This window comes from Astatotilapia calliptera, chromosome 19 (assembly GCF_900246225.1).
Source record: "Astatotilapia calliptera chromosome 19, fAstCal1.2, whole genome shotgun sequence".
Taxonomy (NCBI): Eukaryota; Metazoa; Chordata; class Actinopteri; order Cichliformes; family Cichlidae; genus Astatotilapia; species Astatotilapia calliptera.
In genome coordinates this window covers 15,530,375-15,549,927 of record NC_039320.1, presented here as the reverse complement: position 1 = coordinate 15,549,927, position 19,553 = coordinate 15,530,375, and the positions used below count along the sequence as shown (strand labels likewise).

Sequence of the window (19,553 nt, the reverse complement as noted above, 5' to 3'; positions counted from 1 at the left end):
TTAGAATTTATTTAATTCGACGAGGTTGGCAAAACAATAAAGACTACAAACAAATCTCGAACTGTTTTTTGATCCTGAACATTCGCTGACTCTACAGGAAGTAGTTTGCAGCAGCGGCCGGATGTATTGCGAGAACACAGGAACAACAAAGAGGAGAAAGCACCCGGGTTTAAACCCGACTCGAGAACCCCCAAATTAAGAAAATTATCTTGCGTTCATAGCAGGTAAGTGTCTTTCTTTTAAGGGACCTTTTCAGGAACCATTTGAAATTTGGGTTACGTAACTTACCCAGCGCTAACCACCCGCAGCGGTCGCAGCCTGCTCTATCGTTATTACATTATTGGCTATCGTTAACTAGCCATTTTAGCGAATCTCCAATTAAAAATGACCTCTGTGAGTAGTTATTACAGCTAGATAATCAACGTTACAGCTTACTGGTTTCTCTCTGATAGGCATGTAAAGTCAGCAAGAAGAAGGGATCAAATAATACAGATTTTGGATTTCCCGGCGTGTAATCAGCAGCGTGAACGTTACATTCCCATAGATGTTTTATTTTTATTTTTATGGCCTTCAAAGATATCTTCAAGTCTTCAAGTACAGGTTCAAATACAATTCTCACGAGTCTCTGTATACACAAGAAGAGTTACTAATCAGCGTAATCATTCTTCTTGTATACAATGGCTGTGAAGTGAACACTGCCCTTGTCTGATCTCCTCCCCCCAAAATGTGTGTGTACATACACACGCATTTTGTATATATTGACTGATTGAAGTTCGACCAAGGCTAATTTGTGGCTCAAATGTTACCTTGACATATCGTGTTGTTATCTCTTAAAACTGAAGTCTTATCAAAATCTATTTCCTCCTTATTTTACAATAAGAAAGGCCTCTCTGTGGAAAGATAGACACATCGACATAATTCAGCACAATCAAGGTTGTTATTTAAGCCTGATATTTAAGTTTATCCTAGTATTTAAAATGTTTTAATTAAAATGGAATGACTGATAAGTCTTCGAAACGATTTCACAGGTAATATTTTTGAGAAATAACTGGAACTGTTTAAAATATGAGAAGAATGTATTTTTAAAAAAAGTGTGAAATTGTCTTTTAAAATGATTTCCAACTCTGCGAAACACTGAATTCCACCACTAAGTAAATTCTTACCACTTAATTAGTGCTACTTTAGTATTTTATATGGGTCTTAGGTTTTTTAACATGCATTTTTAGGTTGGCTTTTAACATTTTTACAGTGGCCGGTAGACAGGAAAGTAGTTAAGATGAGCAGCAAAGGGCTGTGGATCTGAATCAAACCTGGGCCGCTGCGGCATATGGTTGCATGTTCATGCTGTGAGCTAACCGACACCCATATTGGTCTTGTGTTTTGTAACAACATGCACACGCAATGGAACTCTGATATTCACTGATATTTAACATGTTTTCTGATTAATTTACTTTTGTCACTGTCCCTTTCATTTCACATAACAAATTTGCCTAATCTAGTTTATAATCTGCACAAAACATGACTCTCTCTGTCTTTACACGCTTGATTTATTCCTGTGTTGGTGGTTATATGTTCTATTGACCCACTTCTCTTTCATCAGGGTTGAAAAGTTCCAGTTTGCATGTAAGGACAAGAGTCCACCGAGCCAACAATGGCGAACAATGCAGAGGATATCGAAAACAATATGGTCAGTATGAAATAAAGTTTCACAGTGCCTCTAATGCTATATCCGTCTATTTTAATGTAGTGATTAATGATTGCCACACAAGAGTCTCAGTAAGAGGGAAGTAAAGTTTCGTAGTCATTTTGTAACGTCATGTGCTGTTGAGTAGTTTTAATTGAATCATTTAATTTGGTCTCTGTTACAGTAAATTGTCCAGGACAGGGTGATTATATTCTGATAAGGAGCAGTGTGTTTCAGCTGACAGCACAACCATTAACCTTTAAATCATACATAGAAGCTTTAGGAACAAGTTGGCTTTGTGCTCTGAAGTTTGCTGTTACTGTAAACAAAGGCATTTCCTCCTTCGTGGAGTGAATAACTCAAAGTCCCTTTTTACTGTCATAGTGCACTTAACAGTGCTTAGCCTTGTGCTTTACAACAGTTGAACTCATACACTGCATCTATATTTCAGCTAAGGGAACACTTTGTTTCTGTTTTCCAGCCAGATTTGTCAGAGTGACAAGTCTGGCTAGGAAGGGCGTGCTGTTACAGTATCACTACATACCTGGTTAATTTATTCAGAAAAGCAGTCTGTATCTCTTTTGTCCTTGAGACCAATATTGGCCTAATTCCCAGGACTGAGACACAAAGCAGCATACCACACAGCGAGGTCATTTTTGCACAGCAGCCTGTTTAAAAGCTCTGGCAGCTTTCACTACTCGGATCTCTGGAGACGCCTCCTGTCTTCATTTCTGTGTACCTGGTACAATTGCTTCATGTCTAGGCTGCCGCATGTCTCGACTCGTCTGGCAGCCTGACAGTTTTAGTTCACACAGTCTCCTTGAGTTGCGTCCTTATTTTGTCCTGACGGGACAGATCCTCAGGGTGAGTGGGAACAAGCACGCTGCTGTTATCCTTGGAGCAAGAGAGGCGGTGAGCCAGTCAAGTGCACATATGGATCATCTGATAACATTTAGTTTTAATCTTTCACATTTTGGTGTGCATTTGTTTTCAATTTAAGCAAATAAAGTGGCTAAATGAAAACATTTAATTTGCCAATATAAAGAAGAAACTACTTTTGGCTGCTTCTGTAATCATAAGGTGGTCACCACAGCGTTCCTGGCACAACCCTAAGGGGATTTGTGTCTCCTCCTGTGATTGATCTGGGGATCTTTCATTTGTTAGGCAAATGTGTACACCACTAGACATTTGTGTGGCAAAATCTTAGTTCAGAGATTTCATTATGTATGTGTAAGATACATTTTTTAACTCTATCATAGTAGGTAGGGGCTGATAAAACTGTCTGAGGGAATTTTATTTAGTAACGGGAGGCATAACTGTGTGTGTGTGTGGTTGTTTGTTTGTTTGTTTGTTTTTCACACATTTCAAATATGGCTCTTTTCCTGCATCAGCAGAACCAACAGGAGGCTAACAGATCCCCAGATTCCACCCAGAAACCACAAGAAACTGGTGTGCCCAGAGCGCGGTCCAGAGGTGGTTCAGCAGCTGGTGCTGGAGCTGGAACTGGAGGAGGAGGTGATAGTGGCGGTGGAGGAGGTGGCAATGGCACCAGCCCGGAGCAGAATGGGCAGCCCCCCGCTGCTCCCGCTCCAAGAGTGGTGGAAAGAGAGGAGGAGGAGGATGAGGAGGAGCTGACTTTGAAATACGGGGCCAAGCATGTCATCATGCTTTTTGTCCCAGTGACGCTTTGCATGGTGGTCGTCGTGGCAACCATAAAATCTGTCAGCTTCTACACCCAGAATGACGGGCAGAGATTGTAAGTGCTGTGACCCATTTCACACTGATTGTAATAGGGAAATGAGATGATCCAAGGCTCACATTAGAGCCTCTGTTTGAATGACATGCAGTGCAGGTCAGGAGAACTGCCACTAGGTATAGATAATGTAATGTGCTTGTGTCCATGCTTTGGGCATGTAGACAGTAATACGTGTAGCTTTGTCAATGCTTAAGATCTTTATAGAGAGCCTGAATTTGGCTCAAACCACAGAAAGATAATCTTACATATCTTTAGTTTTTCTGAAGACTTTAATGCCCCTGAATCATCTGCTCCAAAACTGTACTGTGTGTGTGTGTGTGTGTGTGTGTGTGTGTGTGTGTTTAATCTGTCACTTCAGGATCTACACACCATTCCCTGAAGACACAGACACAGTAGGACAGAGAGCCCTCAACTCCATTCTGAATGCCACCATCATGATCACTGTAATCATCGTTATGACTTTGGTGCTGGTGATGTTATACAAGTACCGCTGCTACAAGGTACAGATTAACACCTCTAACATCTTGCTGCACCACGTATATAGTCTTATTAGCTGCACCCTAGAGTGTAAAAACACTTAATGTTTCAAGGCTTTTTTACAGGATGTGTTTAAACTTGTTAAAGTTGGAAAGACATAGCTTCACTAGGAACATAGTGTTCGTGATAATTTGTTATTTAGCTGTACGGCTTAGATAAAAAAAACAACAAAAAAAACCAATAAAAAAACAAATACAGAAATCTCCTGTGGAAAAGCGCCAAACACAAAACATGTTTTAAGTTGTCTGTCAGTTGGTGTAGATCCCCAGTCAAGTTGTAGAAATATGATTTCAGGAACTGTGACTGTGTTAGAAACAAAATAAAGTTGGTAAGGTGTGGCTCTAAATCACTGCTTCCTTTATCAAAGCTCCTTCATTATTATTGAAAGGTTTAGTTTTTAATCAATACTTGACTTTTGCATTCATAATTTTTGTTGAATTAGCAGAGAGTAGTTATAAGAAACAGACACCATTGTTTTCCCTTTCCATTGCTAGAATGCACAGCATGATGGATACATTTACACATTGAGTTGGAGACTAAAATAAAAAATACAGGGATTAAGTGTGATGAAATATATAGCAATTTAATCATGGAGTGATCACAAATACAAATACAGCTCTCATTGATGCTGTTTTCTGCTTGTCCATTGTGTTTCCTGTGGTCTACCTTGTATTAAACATGGCTTTGCAACATATATAAAAGTAAACCGTCTGAGCTAAAAGCACAGGCTTCAGACTGCTGCAAACACAGATCAATTTTTGCTATTCTTGGGCTGTATGTGATGACAATAATACAACATCTCTCATACGGTCATCTCATGAACACTGCTCTGTGACCACAGAAGCCCCACCCACAAACCTTCTGCTGGCAAAGCAAATGCAGCTATACTACAGGATAAGTGGTAAGAACATGGACTGGAGTACATCAGAGAACCAACTCCCATTACATGAGATTTTTAGGGTGGAAGAAATGGTAGCAGAAATTGAGTTGAATGAGTGTTGGAGAAAATGTGAGCCACATATTAGTGACCATAATCACATATTTTGGTCATACCCTGAAGTAAAAATGTTTCAGGAGGAGAGATTAAAGAGACTCAAATTTTCATTAAAGACCTAAAGGCGACTCCTTTTGGGTCAAATATTGTAGTTTAAATCAAATTCTAGATACAGAGTCTTACAAGCACAGATTCGGTGAAATATTCTGTAAATAATGCGGATTTTTGTTCTCACAGGTGATCCAAGGCTGGCTCTTCCTTTCCTCTCTCCTCCTGCTCTTCTTCTTCTCCTACATCTACCTCAAGTAAGCCGCACAACTTAACTTTTAATGCAGTTGTTACAAACATTTCAAAGTGTCAAGCAGTTTAATTCATTATGCTTTCACTCTGTCCAAACAGAGAGGTTTTTAAGACCTACAATCTGGCCATGGACTACGTAACCCTAGCGATAATAATCTGGAATTTCGGAGTGGTGGGGATGATGTGTATTCATTGGAAGGGACCTCTGCGGCTCCAGCAGGCCTACCTCATCATGATCAGTGCCCTGATGGCCCTGGTTTTCATCAAGTACCTGCCAGAGTGGACTGCCTGGCTCATATTAGCTGTCATATCTGTCTACGGTAAGTCTCGCACGCTGCTTTTTGACCTCTGTGTTCTTTAAAGTCTTCATCAAACCTTTGAAGATGTTTTTGTGTGCTAATGTCCAGTCATCTGGTTTCTTTTAGCGGTTGCGCTGGATAAAAGCATGGAGGGGGGGAAAAAAGCTAAACTTTAAAATGTCAGTTTTAAGATATATAAACTTTTGATTTTTAAACAAAAACTTTTTAAGCAATTGAGCCTTTTCTATATTTTTGATAAATGAATAAACTCTGAAATAAAACCTAATCTTGACCAATCCGTTACACCTTTAACTAAACACCACTGTGCAAATGTATTCTTACTTATAGGAAAATGTTTTCTCTCTGCAGTGGTATGTATGCAAGTGTTGAAATAACTCGTTGCTAGAGGGAAGAATGTTTCTCAAGAGCTAAAACGTTTACAAAAGTACTTGAAAATGGGGTGAAAAGTCTGTGAGGAATGGAAATGTGGGGGCAGAAGGGCTAAAAGCCAAACCTGATATCCAGAGAGCACACACAGATGCTCAAACTGTCAAATCAGTGGTGGCAACAAGAAACACATACGGTAGATAGATTAGGTGTCAGTCACAGAGGAATTTTTGAGTTAGTGTTCCAGGCTTAAATCACTTTGCGTTTATGCCATAGGAAGTGTGTTTGCCCGAAAGCTTGCTTAATATTTTTGTCTTGATTTGTGCATTTCCTCAAAGACAGCGCACTGGGACAAAGTCCAGGGTATATCAAGCGTCATCAAATTAGATTTCCTGTTAGTGTGGCAGTTTTCTTTTCCAAGAATACTATTTAACTGGGAGCCAAAGTTTAGCCACAGATCACAGTGTTGTGTAATACTTGGATGTATCATAAATTTTGCCATGTTTCAATAAACTAGGAAATAAACCCTTTAGAGATTTGGGACTGCCAGAAACTGTGCATGTTAACTTAAGCTCCTGCCCCTTGTTCATAGAAGATATCACATCAGGTCATTTGGCTTCTTAAAGAACCCTCTGTTCAGTAGCTAACATCCTTTTTCTGGCCTCTGTCGTCTTTTCTCTTGCAGATCTGTTGGCAGTGCTCTGTCCCAAAGGGCCTCTGAGGATCCTGGTGGAGACTGCTCAAGAGAGAAATGAGCCCATCTTTCCAGCTCTCATCTATTCTTGTAAGATGGACAATGTCCGCAGGCCTACACCACTACATTTAGTAACATTTTGCTGATATTTAAGGGGTTTTAAAAGCATATTACATCAAGAACTTAGGAATTACAGGTATTTTTATACACAGTCCCCTTTCTTCAGTGGCTCAAAATTAATTGGACTTTTAAATGACAGGAGAGAATTCATCTCTTGTTATTTCATGACAAATTAAGCAGACATAATGCCTAAAATTGATTTAAAGAGGTAAATTTGTAATTTATAGCTTAAATAGCACGGTAATATAATTAATTTCATCACTAAGAAAACAACTTTGCAATGTCTGCCTGAAGAACATTCATCAGGAGCTCGGCACATTTGTTAAGGTCTACAATCAGGGGACGCCTTCATAACCGGAAATACAGAGGGTTTACAACAATGTACAAAACACTGTTTACGCTCAAGAACAAAACGACCAGATTAGACTCTCCCAGAGTCCCAGTTCTGGAAAAAAATCTTTGGATAAACAAAACGAAGACTAACTTGTAACAAAATGATTGAAAGAGAAAAGTATGGAGAAGGACACAAATTGATCATCAGCCAAAGAAAACCGCATCATCCGTCAGACATGGTGGAGGTGGTTTTATGCCATGGCCATATCTGGCTGACAATCGGGTCACTAGTGTTTAATGATGATGCGACTGCTGATAGAAGTAGTAGGATAAATGTGAAGTGTACAGGGCTGTAGTATCTGCTCTGATTCAGCGAGATCTAAGAACCAGCAGAGCTTACTTTTCATTTACTGCAGATTAAACGGAGAGCAGAAAGACCCACACACATGCAGCATTGAAGGTAGCTATAGCAAAGGCCAGCATTTAATAATGTCCGTTGATTCTAAATATCACGGCGCCATTAACTGCAAATGATTTTCCTCCAGTTAGTAAAAACAATCATTATATTTTACATTATGTCAGTTTAATTTGAGCCTCAGAAAATGTAGGACTCTATAAAATTGGCTGCAACTTACATGGTTAATACAACTTGCGTTAAAGTCCTTGAAATAAATCTGAAAGTCTGCACTTCAGTCACATCTCGATTGTTTTTTGGTTTAAAATTCTCTGTGGTGGTTTTACGGAGGCAAAACTACCAGCGGTCTCCAACCTTTTTTGCGCCACGGAGCAGTTTATGCCCGACAATATTTTCACGGACCGGCCTTTAAGGTGTCGCGGATAAATACAACAAAATAAAACTAGTACCGGTACCGAAACAAAGAAGATTTATTCATAGCACACGTGAAAAGACCCAGGAAAACCGAGTTAACGATAAAAACGATAACAAAATGACGCTGAAAACCGATAAAAGTCAGTATCACACATCCTGCTTTAAACAGTGAGACCTTAACCATTCACCTCCATTCAAACACTCAAATGTTTTTAAATATCATCAGAAACTTCAGCTACCTTCAGCACAGTTATTTCTAATGAAACTTCTTCTGCTTTCAATAGTTCAAATAATCTTAAATTTAAGCTTTGTTTTAGAATGTCTGCCTTCCCTTAAACAGATGGTGTTTCCTTTAATGGACACTTCAACTTCATATAGTGCTTGTTTTTTTGTTTTTGTTTTTTTTGTTTTTTTCCAGCTCATTTTAAGATGTGTTTGTAGCACTCTAGCTTCAGCTGTTGCTAACTTATATTTACCTTTTAAAGGCTCTTAACACAAACCGATCTCCCAAACCTTCTTCTCCAGCTACGATGGTGTGGCTCGTCAACATGGCGGACACAGACAGGCCAAATAGGAACTCGACAGAAGCAGCTTCGCCTCAACAAGAGCCTCAAGAAGGTAACTAACAACTCAAAGAGATGGACTGCGCTTGACTTTGGTGCTCGACGGTAGGGCTGTACGATAAAACGATATATATCGGATGACGATATAAAAACATCTATCATTTCATTTTACGCTATCGTTTGTTTCGTGGTGTCGCAAAATAAACGTTTACGGCAATATTTTTTCACCGTTTTGATGGTCACTGTAGTGGCTATATTCATTTCTTAAAGTTCTCTCTTTCTCTTATATTTAATATAACCACACTACGGACGGACAAGCGCCTGTTTTTATGGGTTGTCGTTAGCAACAACGGCGGTCAAACCATCGGGTGTCCGCTTGTTTATTTTCCACATAAACCTTTCACAATAAAGCTCAAGATCCTGTTGAGACTTTTCAAAATAAACTGAATCACGTGAAAGAGTATGCAGAGTATTTACGGATAAGAAGCAAAAAAGAGCCGTCAGGTGCTAAAAATAAACCTTTGACTCAAACGTTAGAACTGGCTTTTCCCCGCAGCACGCTGTGTAATAAATACAAAGAAAACGGCGGCCGTTACAACTTATGTCTAAAAATGTATAGTTTCATGCATCTGTTAAAACACTCGACTTCAGGTACACGACGCCCAGCTGGAAACACTTCACACAAGTTGAGCTGCCCGAGATTCACAGAATTTACAGACAATGTTAAAATTTTGTGATTTGTATCGTTATCAGGACGATAGATGTTTTATATCGGGATATGAGATTTTGGTCATATCGCACAGCCCTACTTGACGGTTACTTTTCAAACCTGACTGGTATCTTTTTTCAGCACCAGTGGCATCTCCGGTCCCATCGAGTCCGTCACAGGATGATGGAGGTTTCAACCAGTCCTGGGTCAGCCAACAGGAGCATCGACTGGGGCCGCTCCAGTCCACCGAGGAGACCAGACGGGAAATCCAGCAGATGCCCTCAGCGCGTCCTCCTGTTGAAGAGGACGATGAGGAGAGTAAGTGGTGAAACAATATTGAACATTATGGCTGACTAATGTGTGGTTACTGCTGGATCTTATGTAGTACTAAGTACACAGGGCAGATGGAAGCATAAACAGAATGTTAAGTAATGGAACAAGTATATTTACTAACGTTGGCGTCCATGCAGGATTGCAGATTTAAGCCCAGTATTCCCTGCAACTATGTGGCTTTGCAGCGGTGAATTATTCCACTCTATTCTACAAGTATTACTTAAAATGGGCAAAGATCCTACCTGCGTTTTCTGAAAACAGCTGCCTGCTGAAACATAAAATATTTTGTCGTGCTCCATAGAGTTGAGCATCATACTTTAAATCATCCAGATTAGCTATTAAGTAAAAACAAAACCCGTCAGGGTCATTTTTAGATTTTAAAAGTGTAAAAAATTTAAAAGCCGGGTTTGGTAATTCAAACCTGTGAATTCTCACATTGTCTGCTTTCTTCTTCTCAGCGTGTAATCATCAGCTTTCACTTCCCTCTTCTACTCAGACATTAAACATTTTAGGAATGTTTTTAAGTACTCCCTTTTCTGTGAAATTGGGGGCATGTGTGAATGGAACTATTTTGGGACTGAGAAAATTAGGAAGCGATTATTCAAGGAAATTGCTAGTGTTCATCTCTGTGCTATATTGAGGCCAGTGCTCGTTTTAACTTAAAGCTTCAGTAAATATGGGGTGAGCGATCTTGTTTGTACAGTAATTACACACAAGGAAAGGTTTCTATAAGGGTTATAGGGTGTGTGGCTGAAGCAAAACTTGTTTGAATTGACTCCACCCTGAATGTGGCGTCCCTCTGCCTCCTCAGGGGGTGTCAAGCTGGGACTGGGAGACTTCATCTTCTACAGCATGCTGGTGGGAAAAGCCTCAGCCACGGCCAGCGGCGACTGGAACACCACCCTCGCCTGCTTCGTAGCCATCCTCATTGTGAGTGATCAGCTGTTTATTTTGGTATCAAACTCGACTCACCGCAGTTTCAACCCTCTCTCGGTGCACAGTACCCACCCCCCTTTATGTAAACCTCTTGATTACATAATAAGCAAATTTTTTGCCTCCTTCAGCGCTGATTTTGTTTGGTATACAATTACTCAGTGTGCTATTTCCAAAGTGTTTTATTTTGTCTGTCTCTGCCCCCGCAGGGCTTATGTCTGACTCTGCTCCTCCTCGCCATCTTCAAGAAAGCACTCCCCGCTCTGCCCATCTCCATTTTTTTCGGTCTCGTCTTCTATTTCGCCACAGATAACTTGGTACGGCCCTTCATGGACAAGCTGGCGCTACACCAGTTCTACATTTAGCAGGACGCTGCCCTGATAACCCTCACCCACATAGCTCTCCGGCCAACAACATGAGAGCAGCTCCTTCACAGCCGGGGAACAAAGAGCGATGCTGGGGCCCCTCCCGCCCCCACATCCCCTCCTAAGAGCTCATGATGCTGGGACACAAGTTGTTTTTTCTCTGCCTTTTTTTCTGGCACCGAAGGAGCGTATTCTCCACAACAGCTGTTCTTAAACCTTTGTATTTCTGTGTTAAACCAAGAAGCGACGCTTCTCGCTCGGCTTGGGATCTCATCTTCAGTTCGTTCGCTGATCAACAGCTTCAGGCGCAGTCCAAACCCAGTGGGAAGCTTTTACTTTTATTTATCCAGGGAAGCTTTACAAGAGCTCATCCGCTCCTTTCTCAGCAGTGCCCATTTTTTTTCTTTTTTTTTGCATACACACAGACACCCCCCCCACACACACACACACACACACACTCAAAACCAGGAGAAGCCCAGTCCAACCGCAGTCTTCTACAGCTGTGGCTTTACAGCAGGTGCCTTCCTCAGGGACACCTTAGCGGTAGCTGTTGAGCAAAGGGAGACGTTTTCATGAAATCTTCCTTTAAAGACTTTGAACAACCTTCCTGTCACATCTGTTTGCATTACTGCAGAGCTACCACTGGCCCCGAACTAAACCGAAGATTACCAAGCCTTCATCAGACGAATGGACACTCAGTGATGATAGTGATAATAGATAGAAATGTGTAGTTTGATTGTGTATAAGATATCAGTCACCAGAGTGTGCTTTTCTCACTGCTAAGAATGGTTAAAAAAAAATCACTTTAGACACGCAGAAGTCTGAAGCAGGTGTGATTTACATTGATGTACGCTGAAATGGATGCTTTGATCATGTGAGGCTCTTCCTTATGTGAATAGTAGAGACTTTTCTCTCTTGGACTGAATAATAAGTGTTATTGTGGCACCCATTACATAATTTCACCAAGTTTTCTGCCCCCAGTTTTAAATGGAATCAGATTTGAATTCGCAGCTCGTAGAGGGAGGAAAGAGCACTACAGTGACACACTCACACCTGAGACTTGTCTGCCACTGAGGAGCTCTGCTGGAGCAGCCGGTGGTTCAGTGCCTTGCTCAAGGGCATTTAAGTAGTTGTTGTTGTAGGCCAGAAACATTCTTTTCCTTCTTTTTCCCTTGTCTTTATTTTTATTTTTTTTTTCCAACCTGTCGATTGGGATTGTAACCTGTGATCACATGGTCACAAACTCTGAACCTTTAGGCTATAGCTGCCCTCATGATGCTCGCCTGGTGCTTTTTGGAACTATGCTACATCGATACTGAAATGATTTTACTTACAAGCAGATACAGTTATGTTTTGTTTTGGGGTTTTGTTTTTTTTTTTTTCAACATATGCAGAAAAGAAACAGTACTTTTAGAGACATGACTGTATTCACTGGATTCCTGCCAGTTTATTAAAACCTGCGAGCGTGTGAAAACAGTGACGTGCAGTTGTTGAGCGTCAAAACCTGATAAGTGAACGAGTGCATCTATTTCAATTTGACACCTCAATTTGCAAACAACTTAATCTCCACTTATGAAGCAGACTGCTTTAGTCGGATTAAAACCAAAAACTTTCACTCAAAAATTTAAAAAAGCGATATGATATGTGTAAGAACAAAAAGCCTGCACATTACTTTGGAGGGTGACCAGCACTTCTGTTATTCCACTAGAGGCTCATGCTTGCAAAGAGAAGAATTCAAGAGGCGACATTTTAAACAGACCGTTTTTTTTCTCCCCCTTTTGGTTTTTGGGAATGACCTGGGTTACTGGCTTTTTTTTGTCCTTCACATGCTTATGTGTGTTATGCAAGGTTCCTCCAATTCAAATTTTGTTCTTTTTTTTTTTTTTTTAATAAAAAAATGAACAATAAAATTGAAAAAGCCTTTTTTGTTTTATTGTTGCTGCAGTTTCTTATCAGACATCTGCTTCTATATCCATTCTCAACCTGTACAAACGGTGGGACCACAGTTATAGTCCTGGAAGTCTTTGCTCTTTCTGCTACTTACAGTTCATAGCTAATGCATCGGGCCACCACCAAATGTATGGTTTACACCACAGCTGCCCTAAATTAACAGAATTGTTAATTAATGTCTCTGTATCTTGATTCTGTTCATCTGGAGCGTTTTCAGTGGGAGAAACATTTTGTCACTCATCCAAGTGACTTCTTCAGGCACTTGGATCAAATATTTAGTTAAGCAGATGAATCGAGATAGAAACAAAACAGGATATTTAGTCATTTCAGCACAAAAGCTATAAACTAGATTGTTCTCTTTTTCATTTCCACACCCCACAAAGGTCAGGATCAACATCAACCTTCAAATAGTTGAAAAACACTTTAGCCTTTTTTGATTTTCAGTGAGCAATCCCTCATGAGATTGTCGCAGAACTACGCGGGTCGGTGGGAACATTGTGGAAATTCCTCAGCGTGCTGGTAAACTGGCATCCCGCACTCAGCATCCCCTGATGCCAGCTGGCTGGCAGACGCAGTTGGCATGTAGCCTGGGGCACTGGCCGCTTTTGCTGTCACCATGGGGATTGTTTGGCCTCGCTGGCTGGGACAGTGGCACAGTATGGCAGTTTACCCAGAATATTTAGCCTCATACTGTGACTTACCTAACAAGCCCTCAGTGAGGCCTCCTCCTGGCATGCAAATCCTGCAGCTCGACCGGTGAACACCTACGAGTTAATTCCATTATGCTTTCCTTGCACTGATTCCAGAAACCTGCTCTGTTCAGATTAAGTTATACCCTGCACTTGAAGCTCTTTTGGGCTTCTCACCAAGGGGGAAAAAGATTCAAACTTATTTTAACTTTCTCCCTTCAATGAAAGACACGCAAGTCTCATGTGCTGCACTGACATAGATATAGACACTGCAAATATTAAAAGTGAAAATGCACAAAAATTAGACTTTATGGATGTGCAAGTATTTGCTGGAAAAGTGCAGTAAATCCCCTCATAGACGTTTACACTATGAAGGGCATCCATAGTACCTGTCAGTTGTGAGATGTAACTCTGCAGATGAACAGTCATTAACGAGAGTGAGACTGTCATGACTGGACAGCTGGGTCAGAGCATCACCAAGATGGCAGATATTACCAGGTTTTTCCAGCATCCAGTGATTAGTGTGTACCAAACGTGGTCAAAGAAAGGACAACCGGTGAACTGGTGACAGGGTCATAGGTAGCGAAGACTCATCAGTGTGTCTGGTGATGTCTGCAGATGATGTCTGCACAATAGAAAAAGAAGTAACAGAAACAGAGTGCATCTCATAGACCAGTCAGAGTGGAGCACAGAGCAATGGAACGTGGATGAAACCCACTGTGGTGCGTTCAAGTTTACCTGGGAAAGAGAAGGAGGCAGGATCTATGAGAAGAAAGCTACCAGGTGGAGGTAGTATGATGCTGGGTAATGTTCTGCTTGGACACACTGTGTCCTGGTACTCATAATGATGTTACTTTAATCTCTACCGCCTATCTAAGAGCTCAATATAACTGAGCATCTGAAACAGGGGTCAGGGGGACCTACACTACAGGCAGGTACTTTTAATTAATATAGATTCATACATAGGACACATTCATATTGGTTAATACTAATGGTAAGCCAGCAAGTAAGACTTAACACTTCACATGAAAGCTATAACTTTCCACATCCCTCTGTGGCTGTGGCTGTTTAAGCTCCTTTACTGGGCATGTGAGACCACAGAGTGAACTGAGGTAATCTGCCAATCACTGTCATCCTCTAATGGGAGTCGATTTAGCCAGGAGACTTTGTGGCTGTGTATCACACCTGTGCACGTAAGAGGTTTCCCAGGATAGTGCTAATAAGGAGATTATCGTGCAGGGAGGGACGTCTTCTGCATGTGAGACATGCAAGGAATTGAGGATTAGGCTTCGTTAATCGCTCTGCGCAGACAACAAGCGCAGACACTCAGCGGCACGGGAGAGGACACGAAGCTTTGACAAAAAGAGCAGAAAAGCCCGTAAAGGTGAATAAATAACCACCAGAGATGTCCAAGGACAAGCTGGAGAGCCTGGTGAAGCGTATGGAGGAGACACTGTCGGAGATGGAGCAGCTGAAAACGCACTGCGGAAGGCAGAGCGAGGAGCTGAGCCAGCTGGTGGTGGAGCTCCGGCGAGAGAACCAGGAGCTGGTGGAGAAGTACAACCAGCTCGCTGTGGAGATGAAGGAAGCCAAGGAGATTATAGAACAGCTACAGGACACAAAATATGCCTTCAATGCAAAAGAAAGGCAAGCTCAGAAGCTCAGCAGGCAGCTCTGAGGGCCGACATGCAGAGTGGGAACCCGATGTGACCCAGTCCTGTAGGAAAACCAGACTGGAAGGCGAATGGAAAAAGAACAAAGTATTGCTCGTTGAAGATGATGTCTAGAATCTGGGTGGGCATGCAAAATAAACTGGGCACAGCTGTTTCCTTTAACATATAGAGTGAACATATGTGTACAGTTAATGCCTGCGGCAGAGTGGCTGTAAAGCTTAGTAATTTGAATGTAACTTAAATCCTGTGGCTTAGAGTCCTTTTAAAGCTGCAACAAGACTTAATGACCAGGAATAAAAACCGAAAGTCTTTAAGAGATGTGGATGTGGAATGTGTGGACTTGAAAATGGGTGAAGATTATGCACAGAGTAGAATTATGCTCATTAGATTTCTATAATTAAAACAACATTCCTGGAAGCTAAGATACACTTCCCTGTAAAGTTATTACAGGATAAAAGCCACTGGATATTATTTTTAAGTGGGTGGTCAGCTATTTTTGGTTGTGTCAAGGACTAAAAATAACTTGCTATCCCTCCCGCCCACAGAAAGAGTGCAAATACAAGAAAAACAGATAAAATGTGCTTTGATTTGTTGTTCAGCATGTTTAAATTCTAAACATCTTATGCATATAAGACTGACAGTTGCTTGTGTTAAGGCTTTTTGCATCATGTTAATTTACAATTTTAATGGTTTTACACTGCATAAAAAAACTGATGTAGTCAAACATGTGCATTAAACATGCATTCTTTCTGAAAGCCAGCAGGTGGCGACTTCACTGATTTTGAAAGGAAGTCCGATTGTATAAAAGGTTCTGAGAAATGAGCCTGATTTTCACTTGATTTATTTCCTCTGTAAAGTTTTAATTGCTAGTTTAAAGTCTCAAGGAGCACAACCTCACGATCATTTTCAAGTTATAGTCATATTTAAAGCAAAACTAACGATATATCAGGGTACGTGTTAGGGTGCGGTGACTTTGTAATTGCTCTCATCATGTATTGTTTTTGGGGTTTCAGTCAAATCCACCCTTTGCCTACTTTTAACAAACCCAGATAGGGATGATCACCACAAGGCTTAAAATCAATCCACAGAAACAGTCTGAGGGTGTGGCTGCCTTAAGCCTTCTCAGGCAGAGCGAAGGAGCAGACTCGGTGCTGACAGCTATACAAAAAAATCTTTCTCTCTCAAATCTTATTTGTGGCATTTTGTTGTTTTCTTGTACTTTTGTCCATAAGAGTAAAATTCCATACAGCTGTTTTGAAAAACATTTGACCAATCACATCTCTGCTGACATCTTGTGAGACAGCAATGACACACGTGTGCCTAGATTTTTAAAAAAATATTCCACAACTCTGATTTCAAATCATCTTCACCTGTTAATGTTCAGTTAATATATTCTACAGAACACATCAGGGACCTTAATTTGCCCTGAAATCTGAGCTCACTGCCGTGAACCACAGCACAGATCTTCAAACATGCACTGAGATTCATGTACTGTAGGTTTAAAACTCATGTCACAGGTGGCCTTTTGCCTCCCACAGCAGGCACATCGCTGCCTTCAAGGACAAAACATATTCAAGATGATAAAGGACATTATTGTAAGATAACAACAGGAGACTTCAGTGACTGAGGTTTGCATTTTGCTTGTTTCACCTGACTGCATCCTGACTTTGGATCCTCTCTTCGATATTCCTCACAAGCTTTCTCAGTAGTTGAAATCCAACACTAATCAACACTCTGATTGTGAGTATGTACAAAGTGAGTGGTACTGCAAAAAGTTCCTTTAACTCTAGAGAGTTTTGCAGTGTTGAAACTGTAGAAGATATCAAAATTGTTTGGATTGTAAAAACACTTTAGGAGGAGTACAATATAGATAAAAAAAGGCCAGTTCAAAGACGTTCGTCATCAAATGAATGTTGGAACAAGCTTGTGTAGCATGCTTTCTTCCAATGACAACAACTCTGAGCTACTTTGTTTTTTTTTTTTTTTGTTTTTTTAAATGACATCAGAAACAGCAGTATGCGACATTACGTGATAGCAGAGCTTCAGTTCATCCTTTGTCATTTTTTTTTTTTTTTTTTTAATAAATAGGACAGGGGGAATGAATGAGAGAAAGAGGGGGAGAGAAAGAAAGAAAACCAAAGGGGAGAAGAGACGGTGAGAAGGGGGGGGAAGAGAGAAAAAAAAAAAAGAACTCCTGGGTCACCTGTATGGAGGAAAAAAAAACAAACAAACAAAAACAAACAAACAGAGGAGACAGCAAACAACAAAGAGCAACATAATAATAGAGAAAACAAAGCACCATCACAATAAACTAGCTAGTCATAGATATCAATATTTACTAAATAATAAACGATATTGTGCAGCACGCAAGATAGACAGCGCACAGTGTGCTTTGAGGCAGCAGCCAAGAAAGCTTTAGTCCGCGTCTGTGAATACCCATGTGTGCATACCTGTGTGGATCAGCATGCTTGCATTCCAAAGGTTTCTCCATGTAATGATCTGCTAGGGAGTGTGGGGGGGCCACAGCCCCGTCCTCCAGGGTGTGAAGCGGGTATGGAGGAGATCAAAACTCCAGACATCCAGAGGCCCCCAGAACACAAGAGACCATGGAAGACCAACAGAGGGGCAGCCGCGCCACTGTTCCAGTAAGAGCTGAGGAGAGTCCCAGATGAGGGCTCGCCCAGCAGCCGCGGAGCAGAAGTCAGGGGGAGTTGCAGTGATGCGCCCGTGAGCTCCGCCGGCCCCCAGCTGCGCCTGAGTGACCGAGCCCCAGGCCGAGAGGCCGGGGGCACCCCACCTCCAAAGGGGCCCGAGCGAGCCCCAGGCCCCAGGCCCCGACAAGCGGCCGCCAAGGAGTGAGCCGGTGTGTACCCGGACGCCCACCCCCAGACACAAAGAACCACCAACACACCGACACCTGAGGGAGTCCGCCACCGGCAGGGGAAGTGGTGGTGGGTGGAGATAGGCCTCCAAACCTTGGAGGGCCTGAGGTGTCCCCAGAGAGGTGGCGTCTGATACCCAACCTGACATATAGACACAGACATACAGGCACACACAGACACAAACATCCATTCCCACCCTCATGCTCTCATATGCACTCACTCCACACTCAACCAACGTGGAGACAGACATAAAGAGACGCTGTACACACGATCACACTCCCCAAGCGTACTCTACAAACCGGGTCTAGGTACCCTTGCCCCTGGAGGGGGGAATTGCACCCAGACCCAGGTGGTGTTACCCTTTTCCCTGCGGTGGGGAGCTACTTTGTTAAGAAGAGTAATAATAATGACAATGTACCAAATGACAGTCAAGGTGATTTAAAGAGTTTTTAATTTAATTAAAGTGCACCTATTACCCTTATTTTAGCTCAATATGTTTTTTGTCATCACTCATCCGAGTCACTTCGTCTCACCTGCTATCCTCAGCCAGCTGAGGATAGCAGGTTTCCTCAGCCTTCTGAACAGTACATTTGCACAATAACTGGAACCAGCCCACTGAATGAGCAATGGGCTCTGAAATCACTTCCTTGATCATTATTATGCAAAATTGTCGTGACTATTCAAGCTCATTTTTCATCCACGGTTTCTGAGAGTAGCGCTAGCTGTGTTGTGAGATATATAAGTCTGAAAATGTATATATATCAAACAATATCGCAATGAGTCCTTTTGCTTTTGATGGTTTAAAGTATATACGTTTACCAAAATAGGCTGCTGTGGTCTCTTTAAACAACGGCCTTACCAGTGATAAAATAAAAGCACGGTTGTGCAGTGTATAGGAAGCATGTTATTGTAAATGTCATACACTGGATTGAAGACACAGAGTCTTGAGAGCTATAACTAGGTGGTATATTTGATTTGGACCACAGGAGGTTACTCAGTGTCTTGTTGATGGTCCACTGAATTTAAGCAGAGTGAGAGGTGTGCTAGGTTTGCCAAGTTTGCACTAAAGATGAAGGTAACTGAAATTCTACATATTCATTCTTAGATTTGAGAGTCACTCAGTCTGGCTTAAAGATTTAAAATGAGGTTTCATTGTAAGAAGAAAAAAGCGCTTTTTGGAGCCAAAGATTCAGCAACAAAACACTTCAGGAAGGTTTCTGGACCACAGTGTCTCTCTGGACAAAAAACAAATGATGTCAACTGTAGAAAGCTGGCTCAAAACAACTACAAATCACACCCAAGCTGTATTTTTATGAATCCCAAACTATATAATTTTAGATGGTTGTGGAGTTTTCACATTGTGGTTGGGAAAAGAAGAAGTGGGACGGAAAAAAAAAATCATGTTACATACTTGGAGATGTTTATAGATCTGGTTTTGCATTTAAAACCCAAAGGAAAAAAACAACAACCTTTTTGTGCTCGTATCTTCTAGTTTTAACATTTTCAGTAAGTTTTGAAAATTA

The 19,553-nt window shown here is 41.4% G+C and overlaps 1 protein-coding gene across 2 annotated transcripts; it reads left to right on the top strand.

The window, feature by feature from the left end:
• The first annotated feature begins 161 nt into the window (after positions 1 to 161).
• psen1 (presenilin 1) lies at positions 162 to 11,273 on the top strand. Of its 2 annotated transcripts, none has more exons than XM_026152003.1 (11): positions 162 to 224; positions 1,601 to 1,687; positions 3,079 to 3,440; positions 3,799 to 3,940; positions 5,209 to 5,276; positions 5,371 to 5,591; positions 6,643 to 6,741; positions 8,459 to 8,551; positions 9,347 to 9,523; positions 10,350 to 10,468; positions 10,681 to 11,273. In XM_026152003.1, the coding sequence occupies exons 2-11, from the start codon at positions 1,652 to 1,654 to the stop codon at positions 10,834 to 10,836; spliced, it is 1,473 nt and encodes a 490-aa protein (XP_026007788.1). In that variant the 5' UTR covers positions 162 to 224; positions 1,601 to 1,651; the 3' UTR covers positions 10,837 to 11,273. The 2 variants fall into 2 exon arrangements, with proteins under 2 accessions (XP_026007788.1, XP_026007787.1); XM_026152002.1 differs by having other exon boundaries at positions 3,076 to 3,440.
• The last annotated feature ends 8,280 nt before the right edge of the window (positions 11,274 to 19,553 follow it).